This window comes from Rana temporaria, chromosome 2 (genome assembly GCF_905171775.1).
Source record: "Rana temporaria chromosome 2, aRanTem1.1, whole genome shotgun sequence".
Taxonomy (NCBI): Eukaryota; Metazoa; Chordata; class Amphibia; order Anura; family Ranidae; genus Rana; species Rana temporaria.
The window spans coordinates 369,423,186-369,450,692 of NC_053490.1; the positions used below are offsets into that span (position 1 = coordinate 369,423,186).

The 27,507-nt window shown below is 45.2% G+C and overlaps 1 protein-coding gene across 13 annotated transcripts in view; it reads left to right on the forward strand.

Annotated features, from left to right (window-relative positions):
* The first annotated feature begins 20,767 nt into the window (after window positions 1–20,767).
* Window positions 20,768–27,507, forward strand: part of KIF21B (kinesin family member 21B) — a 162,731-nt gene continuing 155,991 nt past the window's right edge. For 11 of the 13 annotated variants that reach the window (XR_005747053.1, XM_040337736.1, XM_040337742.1 and 8 more), the window contains exon 1: window positions 20,769–20,985. Coding sequence is in view for 12 of the 13 variants with exons in the window: in XM_040337736.1 (XP_040193670.1) it covers window positions 20,945–20,985 (41 nt within the window). In the remaining variant the exon portion in view is untranslated. Of the gene's footprint in view, window positions 20,986–27,507 lie in introns of all 13 variants that reach the window. The other 2 variants (XM_040337745.1, XM_040337748.1) reach the window with 1 other exon arrangement.

Sequence of the window (27,507 nt, forward strand, 5' to 3'; positions counted from 1 at the left end):
GACTCACTATTCACTATTTGAGTATATATATATTTATATTTGGACTCACTATTCTCTTTGCATTTAATACTATATGCTGATTATTTGTCAGCTCTTACATTTATCTTGTTTATGTGATATCACTATTCCATTAGTGTGATATGTTGCGCAGAATCACCATTTATTTATATTCCTGTTTTATGTCATGTAAACATAATTAGGTTTTGCTGCACTATATATTTTTGGTGGATTCACTCATTTAGGATCCATTTTAGCGCAAAAGCACTTTTCACTTTATCCAATGTGGATTAGGGGCCGAGCACATGGATTAGGGGGCAGTGCCCCTAATGGAGCGGCCACCACTGGTCTTCACCTACATTACTTGGGTGGCAGGGCAATCGATAGTTTAAAGAAGATATCGGGAAAAAAATTAATTTGGATGCAGCTCACATGATGTGACAAGGACACTACAACTCTGGCAAGGTAAAAAAATATTTCTGTAATGCTAAAAATATTCTTAGCTTAAAATAAAAAACAAAATTTTTGCAGCCAGCACATCTAGGGACTGTAAATTGCAATATATTACGCTTCTTTTGGGTTTAGATATCGGTTAAGCAGAAAAGCAACTGCGTGTACTGGGTTCTGAGTCTTCCTGAATCCTAGAGCATGCGTGTCCCAGTATTTGGGTTTGTTCTCATGGACGACCAGGGAGCAGTAAGCGCAAGCGGGGTTTTACTGCCCCCTGTGGTAGCAAGGGATAAGGTAGTGTTATCCTAGACATAATAATCATTTAACCATCTTAGTGTGGTGGGGACTACTGTAAGGATAATTTTTGTTTTCCCTGGAGTTCAGCTTTAACTAACTGTTAAATTGTTAATCTAATACTTGCGGGTATCCACTGTTTTCAAGCATTTAGCCTGTGTCCCAGGAATTTCTGGCTGTAGCCTGAACTGTGTTACTGTGGTTTGATGTGCCTAATCTTAGGGTGGACACATGCCTCATTGATTCACTCTGTTCACCTGGCAATATCAGAGCAGGCTGTCCCCTTTATTTATAACAGCAGGTCCATATCTGTATTGTTTATACAAATTTCATTGAAGACAGCTGTGCTCTGTCCTCTACCTGTCTGCATGCAGAGGCATTGTCTTCTGTTATGCTGGGTTCAAATTGTTGCTGTTCTTTATCCATTAAATATAAGATGAGCAGAACCCTGTTTAAAATTTAACTTTCTAAATGTCCCTCTGTTCACAGAGACGAATAGCGATCTACGTCACTTTTCTAACACAGCGATACCTAACAATCCTGATTCCGTCCGAGTCCTTCCTGAAGGATTGTTGTTAATGTTGAGTTCCCTTCCAACCTTAGGAGGGGGTGATTGCATTAACTGTTTTAACTCATTTAATTAAAACAGAAGAAATCGCTATGTAGCGCCCCCTTACTTTCAGTATGGGCGCTATGCTAAAGTTAGTGGGAGAATGGGAGAGTTATTTTGCTCCCATTCCTAATTTGTTACATTTGGGCTGCTGTCATTCCTGAACTGTCCTGTGGGTCAGTCTGCACTCCAGGGGTGCCGATCCCACCCCTGGGTAACAGTTGGTGCTAGAGGGGTTCTGGCAGAGCCCCTTTTCCCCAGCAGCCAATTAGAGGAGTTTTCCCTCGCGGGGCATGCTGGGGGAGAGTATATCTTTGGCAGACGCCATTTTCTTTGGTTCTTCGCGGATTCCAGGTTCCAGGTGCGGTACCCACCTTTAGGGTGTGCGCATCCAACGGACCCCGGCGACATTGGCCTACCAGGCCGGGGTCACATACTACGCGGAGCTCCATGTTGCTGAGTCCCAGTAACTTGCTGGGTCCCCATCTTTATTGAAGAGATCCCCAGCTGTGTGCTGTGCAGTGGAGGGTCGGCTCAAGGAAATCCTGGAGGCAGGTTATCCGAGGGGCTTGAACGAACCATCCGGGATCCGGTGACCGGGATGTTGACAGGTACACTTCAACTGTCACCCGGTGACCCTAACCTAATCTACTAGGAGGATTCGCTCAATCCATTTAGCTCATCCAAGTACTAGGCCTGTGGCAGAGGTCCGTAGAGCCAGGTCTATGGCAGAGACCTGTTCCTCCCAGCAACCATAAAGTGGTTCTCCGGCTGCCAGGCTTGTGGCAGGAGTTTGTCCTAAGGGACTTCGCCCACTACTGGGAGCAGGATTCCTCTTTTCATATCCAGGCCTGATACTGCAATGTTCTCTCTCTCTTCATCAACCTTTTCTCTTTACCTCATGTTGATGATGGTCGTGTTGGCCCAGGAAATAAAGCATTCGGAAAATCTAATTCGCTGATTGGACATTCGTTTACTGCTCTACTCACTACAATCACCCTAGACAACGATAAGAGGTAACTTAATACGCCGATCCCAAAACAACCAGCGGCCCCTGAGGGGGTATCGCTACATCTATTTTTTTTAATCAAAGCTATGTCCCACTTTAACATATGAGGTTTTCACTATTTCCTTTCCTAGCACAATGGCTGGACTCGCTTCTCAACATCCCACAGCTGGACAAGTTATTTCTTGCCTTTTCCCCAAGACCCTACTGTCAAGCAGTTGTAAACCATTTCTTGATTATGTTGACCAGATGACCCTCACACTGAACATGTGGTATGCAGCACTGGTTGTTACCATTACACCCCGGTAACCATTTTTCTGTTGAGATCTGCAGGGCTTTCTGGCTTACATGCTGATAGGTGGGGCAGTAAAAGGGCCTTGTTACGCCTACCCTTCATGGGAGACCACTTTTTGGTTTCTTTGATGGACAAACGTATTATTATTATATGCGGTAAGTGTACTACCTTAACCCAACTATACAAAACGTGGCGCAGGTCAGTGCATTTCTATCCTGCATTACACATTTCTTTAGTTCTGTTTCCTGAACCTAAAAGCCTTCTTCTAACCTCTCAGATTCTGCACTCCACTGGCAAACCAAAGGATCAATAGTTGCAAAAAAATCCACCTCTATGTGTAGCCAGCCCCCCCCCCCCCCACACACACACACACTGCAGGGACTATATGTTTGTTTAGACCAGGGATCCTCAAACTACGGCCCTCCAGCTGTTGTAGAACTACACATCCCATGAGGCATTGTAAAACTCTGACATTCACAGACATGACTTGGCATGATGGGAATTGTAGTTCCTGAACAACTGGAGGGCCATAGTTTGAAGACCCATGGTTTAGACTATGGGTGCATGAATAAGGAGTAGTACTTACCTTATTCCATGTTCCAGACCTGTTCCAGGTCCAGCCAGTGCACCTCAAGATGTTCCCCTGCTAGGCCTGCCCCCTCCATCTTAACTGAATGATAGGCTTCGCCTCCTGGGGTATATGAGGTGTAAATACCAAAGGAAAGGCCATTTGCCATTTGCTTAGGCCACAAGTGTCAAACACATGGCCCGTCGGCTGAATCCAGCCTCCCAGTCCATTTCATAAGGTTCTCCACCCAGGTTTTTTTTTCATCAGGGACATGGTGGAACTCTGTTATGCCACCTCAGGCTCTCAATCACCAATCTGCACTCATCCCTCTCACTTGTAAACACAGAAGCATTCTGTGTTTAGAAGGACAGCTTTCCTCTCGGAGGCTCTGACAGATCTCTTCCTGCTCTGCGCTCACAGCTGGAACATGGGTGATGCAGATGCAGGTGCAGTTTGGCATGGGGCATCACGTAGTAAGCTGTATTGTGATCCTCATCTGGAATTGGGTATCACATGGTAAGCTGCACTGTGATGTTCATAGGTGCCTTGGTGCACTGATACCAACCAATGTGAGAGAGGCAGAGCCATCTACACTGACGGGAGGCACTAGATCCAGGCAGGGTAGGTGAGATGCAAGGAAGCTTTTGGGAGTGAGGGGGAGAGATGAGGGCTGTGGAGGGAGATGTGTGTAGAGGTAGGGGATGGGAAAGAGTGGCGTAGAGATAGGGGATGAGAAAGAGTGGTTCAGTGGTCAGAGCTGAGGAGGGGTGGAAGTGAGATGTGGACAGCCTGTAAAAGACAGCTGAACCCCACACACTGTGTATAGCACTCTGTATATAACACACCCCTAAACCCTGCACTCAGTAACAGAGCACTCCTCATCCCTGCAGTTTGTTTACAGCACACCCCTCAACTCCGCACATAATACACTCCTGGTCTTTATTGCCCCTTTAATATCCTCCTACTGTTAATGCAATTTGGCCACACTTCGTTCAGCCATTGATGTGGTTCGGTCTGGGAGGCTCTGTGATTGAGTTCATGCACCTATTCGCTGAGAAAAAATAAATCACTGGATAAAGTTAAAGTTATTTAGTCTTATAGATACAACTGAACTTTTGAGGGCAACGACAATGCTTATATGGCCTGAAATTAAATAGGGCCAGACAATTTATTTGAAAAAAAAAAAAAAATAGGAAACTAAAGATAAAACAAAGAGTTCAATCCGTGCAAAGGACCGGAAGAGGGGTGGAGAGGAGCGATCACAAAGCTCCCAACTGTTCCTGATTTTGAGGGACTGTCCCTGATTTGGAACAAAGGGGGTTATTTACTAAAGGCACTACAAGTGCAAACTATAAGTGAAGAGTGCACTCGAAATTGTACTGGAAGTGCACTTGGAAGTGCAGTAGCTGTAGACCCGAGGGGGACATGCAAGGAAAATAAAAAACAGCATTTTAGCTTGCACATGATTGGATAATAAAATCAGCAGAGCTTCCCCTCGCTTCAGATCTACCCCTCAGATTTACAGCGACTGCACTTCCAAGTGCACTTACAGTGCAATTTCAAGTGCACTTTACACTTGTAGTGCAAGGTGTATTTTCCTTTCGTAAATAGCCCCCAAAGTCTCTCTATCCCTCTTTCCTCTTCATTTGTCCCTAGTTTTGGTCTGATCTATATAGCTGTATGTAAAATGCACTATTTAGCTTGCAAAAGGTGTTTCCCAGTGCTAAACTTTTCATGTAATTTCTAAATCGCTGCATTTGTAAATTTCAAAAGTCAGTAAAGCACTTGTGGGCTTAACTAACTATTTTTTTGTGTAGCGCTGCCCTCTTGAGGGTCGCAAGATAAATTAATACTCCCCCGGTTGCCCTGACCCTGTGAGTCCTCTGCCATCTCTGACACCCTAGGTTCATACATTTTTTTCCTTCCCCTTCTAATGACAACAATAAGAAGGAAATACACAGAATTGATTAAATCAGCAAAATGTACTTAATGAGATGGAAGGAAAAATAAGTCAAAGAGTCAACTCAAGTTGACACTTTAAAATATTGTCTCACACAGAAACGTCACTTATAACTAAATAACAATCATTTAATTAAGCAATGAACGCTTTAATCCTTAAAACTTGTGCTCAATATATGTCTATGTGAACAGGCTACAGACTATAGTAGAGCAGAGGAATGGCTCTTATGAGTGTCAGACCCCTCTCCATTGCTCCTTCACATATAAATGCAGAACAGTAAATAAAAAATACAACTTTTAGCACTTTTTAGAACTGTGTTGCAATTCAACCTGCTCTTTCAGAGAGTTATTGGTGAATTATAACTCTATGAGCTTGAATGAAATAAATCTCTGAAGTGAGAGGAAGGTGAAAGTAATCCTGTGTTGCTGTGTGGCAATCCTGTTGATCTTCAGCTAGCTCTTTGATGTTTGATGACATGCAAAGAAACTTTGGATGGCAAAGCAGATTACCTGACCCAATAAGTTGAGAATAAACAGCAAACAGTCTTCCTGGGTAAATTAAACTGTAACTGGATTCACAGTGATCACTGACTTACATTTTGTGGAACTACAAGCAACAGCGGGAAAGTGAAAAGCAAATATGTCTGCATATAGTGTCTATGAGACTGGGCTGTTTCCCACTCACCACACTGGAACAGGAGATGATGGTAATGAGAAGGAGGATAATGATCTCCTAAGAATGTGGCTCAAGGGATGACTTCCAGCCTCCACCGCACCACGGCTCACCCGAATCTGATACTACTGCAGGATGGATGGAATCAGAGTGGCCTCCAGGCTGCTGCTGAACAACTAAAGGAAGCTGTCCACAGGTGTCCCTCCAGATACCTGCTAAATAATCCTGCAAAGCAGGCCGCAACTCAGCTGCAGCTCACACCATAACAGATTCCGTGCATATAGATCCACACCGGAACCCAAGAGAGCACGCCAGGCCTCAATCCCTCCCTCTTGTAGTCTCTCCCAGCGGTCTGCTCTTCCCCCTTAGCCAGTGGGAAGTTATAGCTCCACATCACTCAGCCAGAGGGCGAATCCCACCCATATGGAATACATGTCCCAAGATGCTTTGCTCTAGCTTGTCTCTGATTCAGAAGGTAACAGGTTAGCATCAACTCAACATTAGAGGGAAACAGCTCCCCCTGCAACAATGCCACACAATGTATCTTGATTGCTGGAATAGGTAGATATCCAGCTCCTGGCTACATCTGTATAATTTTCCAGGGGGCCGTGACAGGGGGTGTGTCGTATGCTTACTTACTTTTGCTAATAGGCGTCCCTCGTTCCCAACTCAAAAAGTTGGGAGGTATAGGGATCATGAGGGTGAAGATTTGGTTTTAGGTAACATAAAAAGTAAATTTCAATATTTGAAATAAAATAAAACCTGGTGATTCTGGCAGGAAAGGTCTTTGTTCTGGCACTTCTTAAAGAGTGACAACAATATGTCCCTGTGTCCTTGTTGTTCACCTTCATTATGACTGTGTCACACAGGCTTCTATCAGAGACTACAAGTACCCATTGCAACACACATTATGAAGGTATCACCCACTGTTGTCACTATCAGTATGTAAACTGTGCAGATCTAAGATTGCAGAAACAAAGAAAGATATACCAGGACTACCATCAAAGTTCTGTCAGTAGAAATTTAAAGCCTAGCTACAGGCTTTAAATAACTTTAAATAGTTAGTTTGGAGCAAGCTGGTTCAAACTAATTATTTCCTTCACTAACACATGCAGCAGCTGTCAGCGCTATATAAACTGTACGTAGCATCAGCTACATACAGCATAAACTGCTGTGTTTTGGCAGTGGTATGGAAAAAAAACAAGTTGGGCTGCAAGCGGCTAAGGCCGCGTACACACGGTTGGTCCACCTGATGAGAATGGTCCGAAGGACCGTTCTCATCGGTTAACCGATGAAGCTGACTAATGGTCTGATGTGCCTACACACCATAGGTTAAATAACCGATCGGGTCAGAACGCGGTGACGTAAAACACAACGACGTGCTGAAAAAAACGAAGTTCAATGCTTCCAAGCATGCGTCGACTTGATTCTGAGCATGCTTGGATTTTTAACCAATGCTTTTGCATACTAACCGTCGGTTTTGACCTATCGGTTAGGCGTCCATCGGTTCAATTTTAAGTTATAAATTTTTTGACCGAAGGATAACTGACCGATGGGGCCCACACACGGTCGGTTTGGTCCGATGAAAAGGTCCTTCAGTCCATTTTCATCGGTTTTGACCGACCGTGTGTACGCGGCCTTAGCCATTCGCAGTAAGTTTTTTTTTGGGGGGGAATTAATACAAGACATCCTCTGAATGGCTGAGGTAGAGAGGTGGGCAGACAATGTCACAATCTCCACTTCAGACAATCAGAAAAAGCCTTGCATTCATTTAAGAAAATACATGACTTCTTATGAGTGGCTTAGCAGTGTTTTTCGGGAATGGGACATGAAGCCTCAGTACCACTGCAGGATGTAAATCATGCTAAATACAGTTTTTTTTTGTTGTAATATTCTTTTTATTTGTTTTCAATATCTTAGAAAACAAAGTACCTTAGCCGGTTCACACTGGGGCGACTCGTCAGCCGACTCAGCCGCCTGACAAGTCGCGTCCCATTCTAGTCAATAGAACCGTTCTAATAGGAGCGACGCAAGTCGCTCCGACTTAGAAAAAGGTTCTTGTACGACTTCAAGGGTGACTCGGGGCGACTTGCATTGACTTCTATACAGAATTCATTTTGCAAGTCGCCTCTGAAGTTGTCTTCAGGATGCCTTGCCGAGTCGTCCCCGAAGTCGTGCCGCCCCAGTGTGAACCAGCTCTGAGCAGAGCCCATTCACACAGGTCCGACTTGGGATCCAACTTCAGGTCGCCCCAGGTCGCTCCTAGTCGCCTCAAGTCGCGCTGCATGAAGAAATTAATACAAGTGAATGGAGCCGTCTTAATGCAGTCGCTCCGACTTGAAAAAAGATTCCTGTACTACTTCAATGTACAGGACTTGTAGGCAACTTGTACCCATTGATTTCAGTGGAAGTCGCCTCCAAGTCGGATCCCCGTTCACAGTGAGGCAACTTTACAGGAACTCGCCCCAGTGTGAACCTGTTCTAAGGCAAGCCCCTTCCTCCCATAGGGGAACTCCACGCCAAATTTTAAATAAAAAAACAGCATGGGTTCCCCCTCCAAGAGCATACCAGGCCATTAGGTCTGGTATGCAAATCAAGGGGAACCCCCTATGCTGAAAAAACGGCATGGGGGTCCCCCCCAAATCCATACCAGACCCTTATCTGAGCATGCAGACCGGTCAGTCAGGAAAGGGGATGGGGACGAACGAGCACCCCCCCTCCTGAACCGTACTAGGCGGCATGCCCTCAACATGGGGGGGTTGGTGCTTTGGGGCGCAATCGTTGCGCACCGCACACCCGGCATTACAACGGGAGGGAGCATCGAGTCAACATCGAAGAAGAGAAGAAGGCGACGCAGAAGACCGGGTCCCCCTGTTAAAATAGCTGAAAGAAGACAGCGGTGGTGCCCGGGAGAAGGGAGAAAGAACCGGAGAGCAGGAGAAGAGAGCGGAGACGTCGGAAGACCCCCCCAAGTCGGAAGAAGACCCCCCAAAGTCAGAAGAAGGGAAAAGACCGGGCCCCCGCTGGTAAAAGAGCTGAAAGAAGACAGCGGTGGTGCCCGGCAGAAGGGAGAAATCAGAAGACCCCCAAAGTTGGAAGAAGACCCCCGGAGCTGTCTAATAAACTACTTTAAAAAACCTGTCTAGTGTGTTTTTATTTTTGACACTTTTTACCCCCCAGGTGAATGGGTACCCCATAATCATTCACATAGGGTGGCTGGCCGGGATCTGGGGGTCCCCTTATTAAAGGGTGCTCCCAGATTCCGATAAGCCCCCCGCCCGCACACCCCGACAATTAACGGCCAGGGTTGTCAGGAAGAGACCCTTGTCCCCATCAACATGGGGACAAGGTGCTTTGGGATTGAGGGCACAATGTCCCAAAGCACCCACCCCCCCCCCATGTTGAGGGTATGCCGCCTGGTACGGTTCAGGGGGGGTGCTCGCTCGTCCCCACCCCCTTTCCTGACCAGCCGGTCTGCGTGCTTGGACAAGGGTCTGGTATGGATTGGGGGGGCCCCCACGCCGTTTTTTTGGCATAGGGGGTTCCCCTTGAAAGTAGGGCTGGGGAAATAAAAGATTAATTCCTTGATTAATCTTTAATTTTTTTTGATCGATCAAAATTCTTTTGATCAATCAAAATTCTGAACATCACCGGACGGCCTGGACAGTGAGACTTACCCTGCTGGATGCGGGCAAACTGCACCCATTGGATTGAGGTACCTTTGCATCTGTAGAGCAGGAGGATGCATCGGGTTCCATCAGGGGAAGGGGGCAAAAATAACCATTGTTTTCCTGTCCTAAGCAGTTTTGTGCAGACAATTCTTTGTGTATCGCCAACATCTGTTCCGTGCGAAAGACTGTTCAGTTCTTCAGGGTATATTGTCAATAAAATGCGATCATGTCTGCTTCCAGAAAATATAAACACTCTGGTATGTCTGTGTGACTGGCTAAAGTGATGCCTACTTGCCTACTATAAAGTGACTGACAGTCAATATACTAGATACGTTTTATAATTAAAGTTAAACTAACTTTCTATGTTTTTTTTTTAAGTTTAATACGAAAAAATGACTTACGTCAGTGCTACAGTTTGAATTTAAAACATATTTGTGTGAAGTCACGGATTGTGGAAACCAACTAGTGTCGGGTGATTGTATATAGTGTATACCACATTTACCACTGACTAATGCAGAGTTGCAATGCAAGGAGATCAGCAAAAAGTAGTTGGATCTGTATGTGCGTTATAATTAATCGAAAGTAGACGATTCATCGATAAAAAAAAATAATCGATTAATCGAACACGAAAATTTTAATCAGTAACAGCCCTACTTGAAATCCATACCAGACCTAAGGGCCTGGTATGATCTTGGAGTGGGAAGCCATGCCGTTTTTTTAGTTAAAATTTGGCACGGAGTTCCTTCTCCTGAAGGCGACTTCAAGTCATGCTGAAGTTGCCCCCAGTCGCGTTGTGATTAATACCCAAGTCGTGTTGAAGTTGCCTCCCAAAGTCGCGCTGAAAGTCTTGTTGCCCCTGTGGGAAAAGTATATGTCAACCTTGTAAAAAAAAAAAAAACATTTAGTTTAAAATAGGAAGTAAAAGCAACATTTGTGTATATAAATAAAAATCATTATAGATACCATTTTTCTCCTTTTTTATAAGTGATCATATACCCTCTGTTCTCAGCTGCAGCAGGAACTAGGGGAGGGAAAACTGCAGTACACTGATCTTCTCATTAAAGCAGACCTTCATTATTTTTTTTTCAACTTTCCATCTATTAAATCTTCTGCCCTTGTAACTTTGGATAGTAAATTTTTTTTTTATGGTAAAAAGCCTAGGCTTGTGACATCATGCACAGTTATCCCTCGCTCACTCTTGTGAAATTTTGCCAGAAAGGGAGGGGGGATGAGTAATAAGAGGGCCAATGAAAGCTGCAGAGCTGAAGCTGTGTCTGTGCAAATCCAGGAACGCATGCTCGGAATCAATGCTCACTAAACACAAAGGCCCAGATTCACAGAGTGGGCGCACATTACGCCGCCGTAGCGCAAACAATGTACGCTACGCCAACACAGCGCAGAGAGGCAAGCATGGATTTCACCAAGCCAGTGCTCCCAACGCTGCGCTGGGTTTCAAAGGCGTACGTGGAAGTGGGCGTGAGCCATGCAATTGAGGTGTGACCCCATGCAAATGATGGGCCGAGCGCCAGATAGATACGTATCACGAACTGCGCATGCGCCGAGATGTGAACGCATCCCCCTGCGCATGTTCACAACCACGTCGGAACAACTGCCTAAACTACGCCGGATCACTGCGTACGGCGTGAACATAACCTACGCCCAGCCAGACACGTCCAACGTAAAATACAACGGCTTGTGTTCCCTGGTGCAGACCTTTGCATGTCTGCTGCTGGGTTACACCTCCTTTATGGGGAATAACTTTACCACGGACGTACAACTTACTTTAGTTTTTGGGGCCAGCGCACAGATACGACGGCGCACATTTGCACTTACGTCGGCGTATCTTGTTATACATCGGCGTAAGTGCTTTGTGAATCTGGGCCAAAAATAGCAGAAGGGGCCCAAAGGGTGGCACCCAAGAGCTGAAATTCCTTGTAGTACGTCACTACGTTCGTGTTTGTGGCATGACAATTGTGTACCATTAGTATGCAAGACAAGATCCTGGCACACGGCCTTTTGACAAGAATTCCTCCTTATAGTTGTATAGCTGGCTGGGCATTCACAAAGTTTGAATGTAGTTGAGAACAGTGCTAAAAACTGAAGCTTGATCCTGAAATATTTTAGCAAGTAGGAATTTGAGTTGAATGAGTTGATCCCTAGTTGACTATTGCTGCCTCTAAACATGTTGCAGCATTATCAAGTGGGGAAGTTAACCACCTAAGAGCCAACACTATTTGACCCACAAAAAAATATTTGTAAAAATTTGGTACTGCCAGTCCCCCTTCTTTCCAGAGCTGCTGCTAAGCGGATCCTGGGTAAACCACCTTGCCAAAGAAAAAAAATGAGCTTGTCTATTTGCTTGAAAGTGCTTTTTTTTCCCTGGAAACACAGGCTCAGCAGCCCATTTTATTTCAAATGTCCAGTTTTGAAGCAGTTTAAAGCGGTAGTTCACCCTCCTTCACCTCATTATTCCATTACTTTCGGCATCGTAGCGCGAGCTACGGTATGCCGGTCTTAAATTTTTAATCCCCGTACTCACTGTGCTATTGTTGATTGAAGAATCCGACTCCCGCGGGGAATGGGCGTGCCTATGGAGAGGGAGGATGATTGACGGCCGGCTCTGGCACGTCACGCTCCCCGAAGACAGCCGGAGTAGGTCTCGGCTATTCACAGCGCCTGCGCACAGGCTATGCGCAGGCGCCGTGAATAGCCAAGCCTATTTCGGCTATTTCCGGAGAAGCGTGACGTGCCAGGGCCGGCCGTCAATCACCTTCTCTCACCATAGGAACGCCCATTCCCCGGATTCTTCAATCAACGATAGCACAGTGAGTACGGGGATTAAAAATTTAGGACCGGCATACCGTAGCTCGCGCTACGATGCCGAAAGTAATGGAATAATAAAAAAAAACATTTTTTTTTTTTTTAACAGGGTGAACCCCCGCTTTAAGTATAACTAAAGCCAAAACTTTTTATTTTTTTATTAAAATAAAAGTTAAAAAGAAATCCCAAATTTTGGGTTGCCTCCAGAAAAGGGGAAATCTAAGGGATTCCCGAAATTTGCAGGGGTTTCCTCTCGTTTCCTGTTTTGGCAATGAGACAGGAAGTGAAGGGAAATCTCCCCAATGGGACACAGATGGCAAAAATTAACTGACATAGGTTATAACCCTACCTGAATAAAAAAAAGTTTTGCCTATAGTTCCACTTTCAGTTGCCTGTAGATATCAGATTATATGTCAGATTGGAAGACAAATTAATATCTATGGGTCACTGCAGGGAAGCTACAAACATCCCTCTCCCTGGACAAAGTGATTGAGCAAGTTAGAGGCTCTTGTGCAATTGCTATTGTTTTTGTTTTTTTCCAACAGAAGACAGCACTGAATGCGTCTGAATACAGTTCCCCCTCTTGCTTCCTTTGCTCTAAACAGAACTGCGACTGGTACTTCTCTCCTTCATGTAAAAATCATAATTTTTTTGCTAGAAAATTACTCAGAACCCCCAAACATTATATATATTTTTTTAGCAGACACCCTAGGGAATAAAGTGGCAGTCATTGCAACTTTTTATCTCACACAGTATTTGAGCAATCATTTTTCAAACGCCTTTTGTTTTAAAAAACAGTTTTGAAAAAAACAGTTTCATGAATTAAAAAATAAAAAAACAGTAAAGTTAGCCCAATTTTTTGGGATAATGTGAAAGATGATGTTACGCCGAGTAAATAGATACCTAACTTGTCACGCTTTAAAACTGCGCACATGGAATGGCGCCAAACTTCGGTACTTAAAAATCTCCATAGGCGACGCTTTAAAACTTTTTACAGGTTACCAGTTTAGAGTTACAGAGGAGGTCTAGTGCTAGAATTGTTGCACACACTCTAACGCACGCGGCGATACCTCACAGGTGTGGTTTGAACAGCGTTTACATATGTGGGCGGGACTTGCGTGTGTGTTCGCTTCTGAGCGCGAGCTACCGGGGACAGGGGCGTTTTAAGTATTTAAAAAAATATATATATATTTTACTTTTTTTTATTTTTACACCTTTTTTATCACTTTTATTCCTATTACTGTAAACATCCCTTGTAATAGGAATAGTGTGTGACAGGAGAGATGTGGGGTCAATAAGACCCCACATCTCTCCTCCAGGCTTGAAAGCATGAGATTGTGAAAAACAATTCACTGAACTCATGCAGACAGCCGCGATTTTGACTTTGTTTACTTCCGGGTACCTGGGTGTGATGTCATAACGTCGCGCCCGGGCCTCCGACCGTCATAGAGATGACCGGTGACCATCCGGTCACTGGAAATCTCTAGCCTCGTCATCTGGCACCGGCCGATTCGTTCTCCGGGCCCCCAATGGCACGGGAGAACCCGGAGAAGCACTATAAGAAAGATCAAGCGGTGGTGCGCAGAATCCCTGGCTGAAAAAAAAGATATCTGAATGATGCCTGTAGCTGCAGGCATCATTCAGATATCCCCACCTCAATAAAAGGACGTCATATGACGGCGTGCGGTATTGAGGTGGTTAACCATCCTAGATTTTAACCCCTGTTGAAAGTATGGTGCTTTCTAAAGCCGATTACGATTTTTCGTACGAAAAAAGCTGGATATATGGACTATAACATTTTAATCGTATGTGAACACAACGTACAATTTTCGTATAATTAGTGTGTTTTTTTTAAAAAAAAAAATCTAAAGAATATATACAAAACAATTCAACACCTGACATCACTTCCGAAGTTGAATTCTGTCGTACGAGAATTTTTCGTATGGTGAGTAACCTCTTCACTTTCAACATAAGACTAGCATGCAACAAAAAACAGACAAACAGTTGTCCGAAAATCTGATCGTGTGTACGAGGATTTAGTATCACTGGTGATATCAGTGGCAGTTAGTTAGTTCCCCCTAGCGTCAGTTAGTGTCATATTGCCCAATCAGCCATTTGTTTGTAGTGTCAGATTATCCGCCGCACTCCCATTATAAGTCACTGATCACTGCTATTAATAGTACAGCCATGGCCAAAAGATTTGAGAATGACACAAATATTAATTATCAAAGTCTGATGCCTCAGTTTTTATGATGGCAATTTGCATATACTTCAGAATGTTATGAAGAATGATCAGATGAACTGCAATAAATTGTAAAGTCCATTTTTGCCATGAAAATTACCTTAAAGCGGAGTTCCGGCCACAATTTCACTTTTTAAATATAAATACCCCTGTAATACACAAGCTTAATGCATTCTAGTAAAGTTAGTCTGTAAACTAAGGTCCGTTTTGTTAGGTTGTTACAGCATTTAGACACTTTATAAAATAGAAATTGACTGGGGCCATCTTAAGTGTGGGCATCATGAAGCCAGACTGTATCTGGATTTCAGCCTTGCAGATCTCGCACATGCTCTGTGCTGCACAAGCAGTGTCAGATCAGGTTTCAGCACCTGTGCTGTCCAAGTCACATGATTCTTTGAGACTGGGGAGTGCACAGACTCCTGGAAAGTTACACCCACTACATTCCCAGGAGTCTGTGCGGTGTAGGTTAGGAAGCATTAAGCACCTAGGTGCAGGAAGTGGGAAGATTAACTATTCTGCCTAGCAACAACACTTTGAAGGCATCTAAAAAAAAATGTTTTTTCGTAAAGGACTAATGACATTTTTTTAAAACTACTGATGTAATGTTATATTTATGGGTGGAACTCCACTTTAATCCCATAAAAAAAAACAAAAAAAAAAAACATTTGCACTGCATTTGTAAAGAAGGCTTCAGGGTGCCCAAGAAAGTCCAGCAAGCGCCAGGAACGTCTCCTACATTTGATTCAGCTGCGGGATCGGAGTGCCACCAGTGCAGAGCTTGCAGTAAAAATATACACCTTTTTTTTTTCTTTTTCTTTCTTTCATACAATTTAGAGCTCACTTTAGAGGAAATTATTTAGGGGGTAATATGATTCCCCTCTACTCTTTACACTTTTTTTTTTCAAGGGGCTTTATTTCTTTGGTATTCCGTCATCCAGCTCCATCTTTCCATTATATCCTTTTTGCTTGTGCCTGTTTCTCTCTAGCTTATTATATCTTGCTAGGTTGTTTAAGCTGGAGAGGGAAGATGGAAGGCATAGGATTGGGAAGGAAATGTTCGAGATAGGGGGAAGTGTAATTATAAATTAATATAGACACCAGCCTGATTTTATAATAGGAGTTATATTTGAGACTATGGCCCGGATTCACAAAGCACTTGCGCCAACGTATCTCCAGATACGCAGCATAAATGCAAATATGCGCCGTCGTATCTATGCGCCGGACTCAGAAACTAAGATACGCCTGAAAATAGGCTTCATCCGACCGACGTAACTTGCCTACGCTGGCGTAGAGTGGGCGCATATTTATGCTGGACGTATTTGGCGCTCTCATTGATTTTCTATTCACATATGCAAATGAGGTCGAAACGCCGATTCACGAACGTACGTCCGTCCGACGCAGTGCGCGTAAAGTCATACGTCCGGCGTAAAGTTATGCCCCATAAAGGAGGTGTAACTCAGCAGCATCCATGCAAAGGGCTGCACCAGGGAACACAAGCCGACGTATTTGACGTAGTTTACGTAGGATGTGAATATGACTAGGCGTAGGTTACGTTCAAGCCGTAGGCAGTGATCCGACGTATCTTAGGGAGTAGTTCCGACGTGATTCTGCTCATGCGCAGTGGGATGCGTCCACGGGACGGCGCATGCGCCGTTCATTATATGTATCTGTCTGGCGCTCGGCCCATCATTTGCATGGGGTCACGCCTCATTTACATGGCTCACGCCCTCTTCCACCTATGCTGGCTTACGCCTAGGAAACCCAGCACAGTTTTGGCAGAACTGGCTTTGTGAATTCCATGCTTGCCTCTCTGCGCTGCGTCGGCGTAGCGTACAGGAGATACGCTACGGCGGCATAAATGTGCGCCGCTGTCTGTGAATCCGGGCCTATGTATATGTGTTTGTATATATTTATTTGTTTGTAATGTTGGAAAAAAAATTCCAACGCTTTATCCTGGCCTAGGCCAACAAGGCCTAGGGCAGCACTTTGCAGCACGGAAAGAGTCCCCTCCGGCTTGTGCTACACTGTAAGGCCCCTTTCACACTGGGGCGGGAGGCGCAGTGGCGGTATAGCGCCGCTACAAATAGCGGCGCTAAACCGTCGGATTTGCCGCGGGATTCGGCCGCTAGCGGTGCGGTATTAACCCCCGCTAGCGGCCGGTATTGCCGCGGTTTCCCATTGTTTTAAATGGGAAGGAGCGGTGAAGGAGCGGTATACACACTCACCGCTCCTCTCACCGCTCCAAAGATGCTGCTGGCAGGAGATTCTTTTCTTTCCCACCAGCACATCGCCTCAATGTGAAAGCCCTCTGGCTTTCACATTGAGTATGCAGTGCAGGAGTTTTTCAGGCGGTATAGCAGCGCTATTTCTAGCGCTGTACCGCCTGAAAAAATCCTCAGTGTGAAAGGGGTCTTAGTGTAACACAAGCTGCTTCTAATTTTGTCTGTCCTATCAGCCTGGACCACAAACCTTCCTCACTGTGCTATATGTTTTCTGTTGCACCATTGGCATGGTTATATCTCCTTAGTCCTCTCCATAAAATTATCCGAAATTTGTGCCTAAAGGGGTTGTAAAGGTAAAAGTTTTTTCACCTTAACCACTTAAGGACCGCCTTACGCCAATATACGTCGGCAGAATGGCACGGCTGGGCACAGGCACGTACAGGTACGTCGCCTTTAAGAGCCCAGCCGTGGGGCGCGCGCTCGCGACCTGGTCCGAAGCTCTGTGACCGCGCCCGCGGACCCGATCGCCGCCGTTGTCCCGCGATCGGTCACAGGAGCAGAAGAACGGGGAGAGGTGAGTGTAAACACACCTTCCCCGTTCTTCTCTGTGGCAGTGTCACTGATCGTCTGTTCCCTGTTATAGGGAACGACGATCAGTGACGACTCACGTCCAGCCACGCCCCCCTACAGTAAGAATCACTCCCTTAGGGCACACCTAACCCCTTAGCGCCCCCTAGTGGTTAACTCCTTCACTGCCATTGTCAATTTCACAGTAACAGTGCATTTTTATAGCACTTTTCGCTGTAAAAATGACAATGGTTCCAAAAATTTGTCAAAAGTGTCCGATGTGTCCGTCATATTGTCGCAGTCAATAAAAAAAACGCTGATCGCTGCCATTACTAGTAAAAAAAAAAATATTAATAAAAATGGCATAAAACTATCCCCTAATTTGTAGACACTATAACCTTTGCGCAAACCAATCAATAAACGCTTATTGCGATTTTTTTTTTTTACCAAAAATAAGAATACGTATCGGCCTAAACTGAGGGAAAAAATGCTTTTTTATATATTTTTGGGGGATATTTATTATAGCAAAAATATTAAAAATATTGTTTATTTTTTCAAAATTGTCGCTTGTTTGTAGCGCAAAAAATAAAAACCACAGAGGTGATCAAATACCACCAAAAGAAAGCTCTATTTGTGGGGAAAAAAGGACGCCAATTTTGTTTGGGAGCCACGTCGCACGACCGCGCAATTGTCAGTTAAAGCGACGCAGTGCCGAATCTCAAAAAGGGGCCAGGTCCTTAACCTGCATATTGGTCCGGGTTTTAAGTGGTTAATGCATTCTATGCATTAAGGTGAAAAAACATCTGCGGATTAATGGCCCCCCCGTTTACTTACCTGACCCCTCGAAAGTCCCGCACCGTGAACGCGCTTGCTTCTCAGCCAGGCTTCTCGGCTCATTTATTGGTTGATTGAAAGCAGCGCAGCCATTGGCTGGCGCTGCTGTCAATCGCATCCAATGAGGTGGTGTGCCAGGGACGGGGCCGAGTGATACAGTGAGCGGCTATGGCTGCCGGCTGTATCACAGGAGCGCGCCCGTATGAACTCATCACCATGCTCTCATGAAGGTGATGAGTTTTTGTGGGGGGCAGCCGAGACCGCCGCCGAGGGACCCCAGAATACCGGGTTTGGGGACACTCTGTGCAAAACGAGCTGCACAGTGGAGGTAAGTATAAAATGTTTGTTATTTTAAAAAAAATAAAAAATTCCTTTACATACCCTTTAAAGTAGAACTATAGGCAACACTTTTTATTTTTAATTTTTGATAGAGTAAGGGGGGGTTATAGACTCTTTACCATCCATGTCCCATTGTAGAGATATCCCTTCACTTCCTGCCCATAGCCAAACAGGAAGTGAGACGAAATGTATGGAAATTAGGGCAATCCAGGCTCTAAGAACTAGTGTCTTCACTTGAAAATTTCAGGGCAAGTTTTAAACATAAAGGGGTGTGGTCCTGACAGGAAGGGGTGGGTCATATTTATATTAGGGGGTGCACAAGTTTAGTCAGGCCTAAGGCACCACAAAACCTAAATACACTACTGCCTGTGTCATTCCAACAGTAAAGCATCCTGAGACCATTCATGTGTGGGGTTGCTTCTCAGGGAGGTGGGAGTGGGCTCACTCACAATTTTAATAAAAAGAAAAAACCCAGTGGTGGTCAAATACCAAACAAAATTTCTATTTGTGTGAAAAAAAATGATATACATTTTGTTTGGTATAGCATTGCATGACCGCGCAATTACCAGGTAAAGTAGCACACTGCTAAATAGCAAAGAATGGCCTGCTCATGAAGGGGGTAAAACCATCTGGATCTTGATAACCGGCAAGTCTGATAGGGCACAGTGAGTTAATTATTTACACTGATAATCAGGGCATTGACCATCAGTACCCTGATTATCAGTGCAGCCTCATCAGTGCACATGAGTGCAGCCACATCAGTGCCCATTAGTGCAAATTCATCGGTGCAGCCTTATCAGTGCACATGAATGCAGTTTCATCAATGCACATGAGTGCAGCCTCGTCAGTGCAGCCCCATCACTGCACATGAGTGCAGCCTCATTAGTGCCCATCAGTGCAGCCACATCAGTGCAGCCACATCAGTGCAGCTTTATCAGTGCAGCCACATCAGTGCCCATCAGCGCAGTATCATCAGTTCCCATTAGTGCAGCCTCATCGGTGCAGCCACATCAGTGCAGACACATCAGCGCACATCAGTGAAGAAAACATTTTTTATAACAGAAGCTACGGAACTTTTTTTTTTTTTTAGCAACAATAAAAAACACAGTGGTAAACAAATACCACCAAAAGAAAGCTCTATCTGTCTTCAAAAAATGATAAAAATGTCATCAGTGTTGCATGACCGTGCAAGTGCTATTCAAAGTGCGACAGCGCTGAAAGCTAAAATTGCCCTGGACAGGAAGGAGGTGAAAAAGCCTGGTATTGAAGTGGTTAATCTCATAATCAGCATATCCTGTCCCAAAGGAGGAATTTGACTGTCGCTGAAGAGAACAGGAAACAAGGCAAATAGGCAATGTATACCAGACGATGTTTGATGGAATATTAGTGAGTGTCCCCTATGATTGGATCTTTCATGGAATATTAGTGAGTGTCCCCTATGATTGGATCTTTCCTGGAATATTAGTGAGTGTCCCCTATGATTGGATCTTTCATGGAATATTGGTGAGTGTTCCCTGTGATTGGATCTTTCATGGAATATTAGTGAGTGTCCCCTATGATTGGATCTTTCCTGGAATATTAGTGAGTGTCCCCAATGATTGGCTCTTTCCTGGAATATTAGTGAGTGTCCCCTGTGATTGGCTCTTTCATGGAATACTAGTGAGTGTCCCCTGTGATTGGCTCTTTCATGGAATATTAGTGAGTGTCCCCAATGATTGGCTCTTTCCTGGAATATTAGTGAGTGTCCCCTGTGATTGGCTCTTTCATGGAATATTAGTGAGTGTCCCCTATGATTGGATCTTTCCTGGAATATTAGTGAGTGTCCCCTGTGATTGGCTCTTTCATGGAATATTAGTGAGTGTCCCCTATGATTGGATCTTTCCTGGAATATTAGTGAGTGTCCTCTATGATTGGATCTTTCCTGGAATATTAGTGAGTGTCCCCAATGATTGGCTCTTTCCTGGAATATTAGTGAGTGTCCCCTATGATTGGATCTTTCATGGAATATTAGTGAGTGTCCCCTGTTTTCCTGACATCCCATCTGTCCCTTTGTTTCCTCCTGACTTTGCCCTGCCAGCTGGATCTCTTCCCTGCGCCCATCTCCATCCTCCCCTCTACATCCTCTCATCGGAGGACCATAAAAGCCTGTTTAAAAATGTAGGCACGACCTTCCCGCGCGTGATTGGAGGACAGTCTACCTATGGGCGTGGCCTGCCCCTCCATTGGTCAGCGCTTTGCTTGCAGTCGTACCTATTGTTCGTGGCGGAGATGTCCAGCTGATGCTGCTTTGATTTGAGGGGGAGATGGACGAGGTCCGGGGGTTACAGGGTTACCCTCAGGGAGGATCAGGATGAGCGTGCCCGGGGACACCCTGGGGAACACGGGCAGCGCCTTACCATGGGCAGTCAAGGAGACTGCAGTGTCAGGGTGGCACTGAGGTAGGTGGCAATGACAGGAGGGGGAGGGCTGATGCCTTTGTCTGCGGCAATGACAGTGTCAGCACTGGGTGACAGCTGAGACTTGTGATGGGTGGGGCTGGGAAGTAGCGCAGACAGGAGCTGGGGCGCAGTATGTCCATTTCATTGTATACCCTGCTGTGTGATATCACATGACATGTGCCTGTCACATGGTGCCCTGCAATCAGACAATGTACCACGTGTGTGTGTGGAGGGATGGATGGATGGATGCATGATCCCATCCTCATTATCTGTCACTCCCTGATTGGTTATTGGAGGGGCTCATTCGCACTCACACGGAGAAAAATGCCAACCTCTGCAAGGGAGCGCAGCGATCAGTCGCCCTGTGCACACCACGACGCAACCTTCGCAAATCTGCAACCTATCTGTGTTTTTTCTGTCACCTATCTGCGTTTTTTCTGTCACCTATCTCCGTTTTTTTCTGTCACCTATCTGCGTTTTTTCTGTCACCTATCTGCGTTTTTTCTGTCACCTATCTGCGTTTTTTCTATCACCTATCTGCTTTTTTTCTGCAACCTATCTGCGTTTTTTCTGTCACCTATCTGCGTTTTTTCTGTCACCTATCTGCGTTTTTTCTGCAACCGATCTGCGTTTTTCTGCAACCTAACTGCGTTTTTTCTGTCACCTATCTGCGTTTTTCTGCAACCTAACTGCGTTTTTTCTGTCACCTATCTGCGTTTTTTCTGTCACCTATCTGCGTTTTTTCTGCAACCGATCTGCGTTTTTCTGTCACCTATCTGCGTTTTTTCTGCAACCGATCTGCGTTTTTCTGCAACCTATCTGCGTTTTTTCTGCAACCGATCTGCGTTTTTCTGCAACCTATCTGCGTTTTTTCTGTCACCTATCTGCGTTTTTTCTGTCACCTATCTGCGTTTTTTCTGTCACCTACCCGCAACTCTGCTTCTGTCCGCCTGTTTCTGAATGAAATGTCACAGGGAGGGGAACGCAGAATCTGTTGCTGCTGTGCGCGGCAGCCAATCAGCTTCCGTTTTTTTTTTGTCCAAGCTTTATTAAACAAACCGAAGAAAGACCCCCACACTGCGGCCCTTACTTCAGTTTGTTCAATTAAGCTTGGACAATAAAACCTGGAGGTTGGGTCGGCTGTGCGAATCACCGTCGTTGTATGTCGGGCACGTACACGGCGATCTCTGGCCCATTCGCTAGCGGGGGAGCCAATCAGCGTGTTCAAAATTGTCTTTTTTTGGGGGGGGGGTTTTAACACCAAATTTTTGTCTGAATTGGGACCTGAGAAGGACTAGAAGATGCACAGGACCCCTGTGTAATTCGCACCGGAGCCGCTGCGGAGATATGTGACCAGTGACCATATCCTGCTGTGCGATTTGGATGCAGAGAAACCCGCATCCAATTCGCAATAGTGTGAAACCCAGCCTTACGCTTTAACTGCTTGCCGACCAGCCGCCGTCATTATACGGCGGCAGGTTGGCAGTGGCACAGCTGCCCGAATCGCCGTTGGGGTAAGAAGGCCGCTTAAAAAGCTATAGGGGGCCGATGCGCATTGGCTGGGGCCGTGATGTCCGCCCGTGATCACTCCTCTGAGAGACAGAACGGGGATCTGTCAGCGTAAACAGACAGATCCCCATTCTGTCAGGGGGAGCAGAGAGAGATCTGCTGTTCCTAGTGATCAGCGATCTCTCTCTGCTCCTCTAGTCAGTACACTCCTACCACAGATAGAATCACTCCCTAGGAAACATTTAACCCCTTGATCGCCCCCTAGTGTTAACCCCTTCCCTGCCAGCGACATTTATACAGTAATCGGTGGCTATTTTTAGCTCTGATCGCTGTCAATGGTCCCAAAAAATCTGTCAAAAATGCCCGATCTGTCCGCCGCAAGGTCGCAGTCCCGCTAAAAATCGCTACTCACCGCCATTACTAGTTAAAAAAAAATGTAATAATAAAAATGTCATAAATGATATCCCCTATTTTGTAGATGCTATACATTTAGCATAAACCAATCAATGTACGTTTATTGCGATTTTTTTTTTCTTACATAAAATATGTAGAAAAATACGTATTGGCCTAAACTGATTTTTAGAAAATTGGATATTTATTATAGCAAAGAGGTGATCAAATACCACCAAAAGAAAGCTTTATTTGTGGGGAAAAAAGGACATACATTTCAGGGCAGATCCTCAAAGAAATTACGCCGGCGTATCTGCTGATACGCCGCGTAATTTCAAATTTTGCGCGTCGTATCTTTGTTTTGGTATCCACCAAACAAGATACGACGGCATCTGTGTTAGATCCGACAGGCATACGCCTTAGTACGCCGTCGGATCTAAGATGCAATTTTCCGGCGGCCGCTGGGTGGCGTTCACGTCATAATCAGCGAGTATGCAAATTAGCTATTTCCGACGATCCACGAACGTACGAGCGGCCGTCGCATTCTTTTACGTCGTTTCCGTTCGGCTTTTTCCGGCGTATAGTTAAAGCTGCTATATGGTGGCGTAGTCAATATTAAGTATGGCTGTCGTTCCCGCGTATAATTTTGAACATTTTTCTTCGTTTGCATAAGTGGTCCGTGAATGGGGCTGGACGCCATTTACGTTCACGCCGAAAACAATGACGTCCTTGCGACGTCATTTGGAGCAATGCACCCTGGGAGTTTTGACGGATGGGGCATGCGCAGTTCGTTCGGCGCGGGGACGCGCTTCATTTAAATGTAACGCGCCCCCTACTCGCCACATTTGAATTCCGCGCCCTTACGCCGCGAGAGATACACTACGCCGCCGTAACTTACGGCGCAAATTCTTTCTGGATTCAAACCAAAGCCAGGTAAGTTACGGCGGCGTAGCGTATCTCAGATACGCTGCGCCGGTGCAGATCTTTGTGAATCTGCCCCTATGTTTGTGTACAACACTGCATGACCGCGCAATTGTCAGTTACGCAGTGCCAAAAAATGGCTTGGTCGTTAAAGGGGTAAATCCTTCCGGGACTGAAGTGGTTAAAGGAACTCCTAAAACTGGAAGTCTTTTGGTAATATATCCTGTTAATTTGTTTCTCTTGTGACCTGGGTGATGTTTTTATAAAAGTCCACTCACATAAATTTTTTAATATGCTTAATTAATTACTGGGACAAAAATGTGAGGTGCCCAAATAAAAGTGACCGCGTTTACATAACACCCACTCTTCTGCCCCCTGCCACCTTCATCCTAAACAATTGCAGTGAAAACGTTTTTTTTTTTTTTTTTTTAAACTATAAATACCTTTTTTATTTTGTTACTTCTTCACTTCCCCCTTCCTATGTGAGGATAATGTATCTGGCCACTGCTGACTGTCTAGGTCACACATCCCAGGAGACCAGTGCGTGGGATTCTGCGCAGACGCCATGTGGGTCACCTCAAGGATATGTTTTATGGATTTTACATTTCATTTAGGATCGGTAGGGTAAAGTTCCTCTAAAAGCCTTTGGATTCTTACCAGTAAAAGTATTTTCTCTCTAGAACAAAATAATAAAACGTTTTAGGCGCAATTGACTGAGCTAACACACTATTTTTTTTTTTTTAACCACTTGCTTACTGGGCACTTAAACCCCCCTCCTGCCCAGAACAATTTTCAGCTTTCAGCGCTGATGCAATTTAGATGACCATTGTGCGGTCATACAACACTGTACACAAATGACATTTTTATTATTTGTTCCCCACAAATAGAGCTTGCTTTTGGTGGTATTTAATCACCTCTACGGTTTTTATTTTTTGTTAACAAAAATGAAAATACAGAATTAAAAATATATATATATATTTATTTATAAAATTTTGCAAACGGGTAATTTTTCTCCTTCATTGATGTACGTTGATGAGGCTGCACTGATAGACACTGATGGGCTGCACTGATGGGCATAGTTAAGGTGGCACTGGTGGGCACTTATATGCGGCACTGGTGGGCACTGAGAGGTGACACTGGGTGGCACTGATGGGCATTGATAGATGGCACTGATGGCTGGCAGTGATGGGCACTGATGGGTGGCAGTGATGGGCACTGATAGGCAGCACTGCTAGATGGCACTGATGAGGCACTGATTGGGACCACTGGTGGGCATTAATAGGTGGCACTTGTTGGCATTAATAGGTGGCACTTGTGGGCTTTAATAGGTTGGAACTTGTGGGCAATAATAGGTGGCACGCATGGGCACTGTGGGCACTTGCAGGGGGTACTGTGAGGAGGTACTGATGGCACAGAGGAGGCAGATGTGCCTCTTCCTCTTCTGGACTGATGTCCCTTTCACATAAGGCGGTGATCTGCTTTATTTCTCCTCGCGCTGTCAGCGTGAAGAGAAAAAAAAACGATTACCGTCTTTTGTTTACATCACGTGATCAGCTGATCACGTGGTAAGAGGCCAGGACCGGCCCCTTACTCGGATCTGTTATCACCCAAGTCTCAGTGACTCGGGTGATCACAGCACGCGCCGCACGCGCCCTGCAGGGCCGCGCGGGGAGCGCACAAATGGGAGGACGTCTATTGATGTCCGCACTGTAGCCGTCATTCCGCGGGCGCGGGCGCCAAGTGGTTAAGTGAAAGTTATTTGCAGAGTCCAATAAAATCTGAAAATACACGCTTGAAAAAAAAAGTGCCATAGATGGATCAAAATCCTGCTGAACTGACTGAGATCCATCTATCGATCCATCGATTGACTTCAGTACAACCAGCTTGTTGTGTTTTTTACATGCGATCACTGCCGGCGGCTATAGCAGCTAGCAGTGATCATTGTGTCCTGTCAGGAGAACACAATAGCGCTATGGGGGTGATTCCTCCATCAGCACTCCTTCCACTTGTGGTGTAAGAATGTTTTTTTATAATCTATGACTAGCTTAAGGGTCACCATACAACATACATCTTTTTACAAGCACATTAACCACTTTAAGACCACTCCGCGCAGATATACTGCAGCAGGGCGGCCCTCCTACGTGAAATCACGTACCTGGATCTGGGGCATGAGTGCCGCCAGAGACTAGCTCCCGCTGTGATTGGACACAGCGGGAGCCAATCAGCGGGTCCGGCGGACACAATATCCGCTGGGACCTACCAATCATTCTGAGGAGAGGCAGAACGGTGGTCTGCCTATGTAAGCAAGGCAGATCGCCATTCTACCAGAGGGGAAAATGGAGATCTTGTGTTTCTGCTAAGTAGGAACACACGGATCTCTGTTTTCCTCCAATAAAAGCATTCCCCCCACAAGCACTCCCTAGGGACACACCTAACCCTTTGATCGCCCGTGATGTTAGCCCCTTCCCTGGCAGTGACATTAGTACAGTGACAGTTCATATTGTTTTAGCACTGATTACTGTATGTCCCCAAAAAGTGTCAGTTAGGTGTCTGATCTGCTAAAAATTGCTGATCGCCATCATTGCTAGTAAAAAAAAAAAAATACTATACAAATATCCCACAGTTTGTAGGAGCTATAACTTTTGCGCAAACCAATCAATATACGCTTATTGGTCGCTCTTTTTTTGTTTATAGCACAAAAAATAAAAACCGCAGAGGTGATCAAATACCACCAAAAGAAAGCTCTGTTTGTGGAGAAAATTAGGACAATTTTATTTGAGTACAGCGTCACATGACCACGCAATTGTCAGTTACAGTAATGCAGTGCAGTATCACAAAAAATGGCCTGGTCAGGAAGGGGGGGGGGAACCTTCTCGGGGCTGAAGTGGTTAAAGTGGTTGTAAATCTCAGACAGGAAATTTGAACAAAGCATATTATTTTGTAGTGTGTACCGGTCTCAATTAAGAGCGTCATTTCTGTCCGCTGTTTCGTTCCTCTGCTACCTTCTGATGGGTTTTTCTGACACCAAGAGAAAAATGGTGACAGGGTAGGGATCCCCAGCTGATTGACAGCCTCGGCTCTGTTTCTGTGTGCTGTGTGGAGAGGGGTGTGTCTGTTCCATCCAATCAGCTCTCAGACCTCTCTTCACTGAGCTCTGCAGAGTGTAACTTTAGCTCTCCGCCCCGTTTTTGTGTGTATCCAATCAAATTTGCAGTCAAATTGTAACACGTGGTGAGCTTTAAGCCTCATACACACGATCGAATTTTCATCGGACAAAGCGTAGGACTTTTGTCCGAAGGGCGTTTGCCAGGAACTTGTATTGCATGCAAACGTCAAAGAATTGTCGGCCAACAAACACGAAACTACAGTTTTTTTTCAGCTCTTTAGCGCCACCCTTTGGGCAACTTCTGCTAATGTTGTGTTATGGTAAGCATTTCTTCTGAGCATGCGTGTTTGTACTTTGGAGTTTTGTACACACGATTGTAAAATCTGACAACACACAATTGTTGGCAGACAATTTAAAAGCAACATTTGCCATCCGACAACAATTGTCCGGTGGAGCGTACAAACGGTCGGATTTTCCGACAACAGCCTGCCATCACACAACTCCCATCGGATAACCTGGTCATGTGTACGAGGCTGTAGGTTGCTGTAAAAGCTTTGGGAATTGAGCGACTTATCAATTCGAAAATGTAATACAAA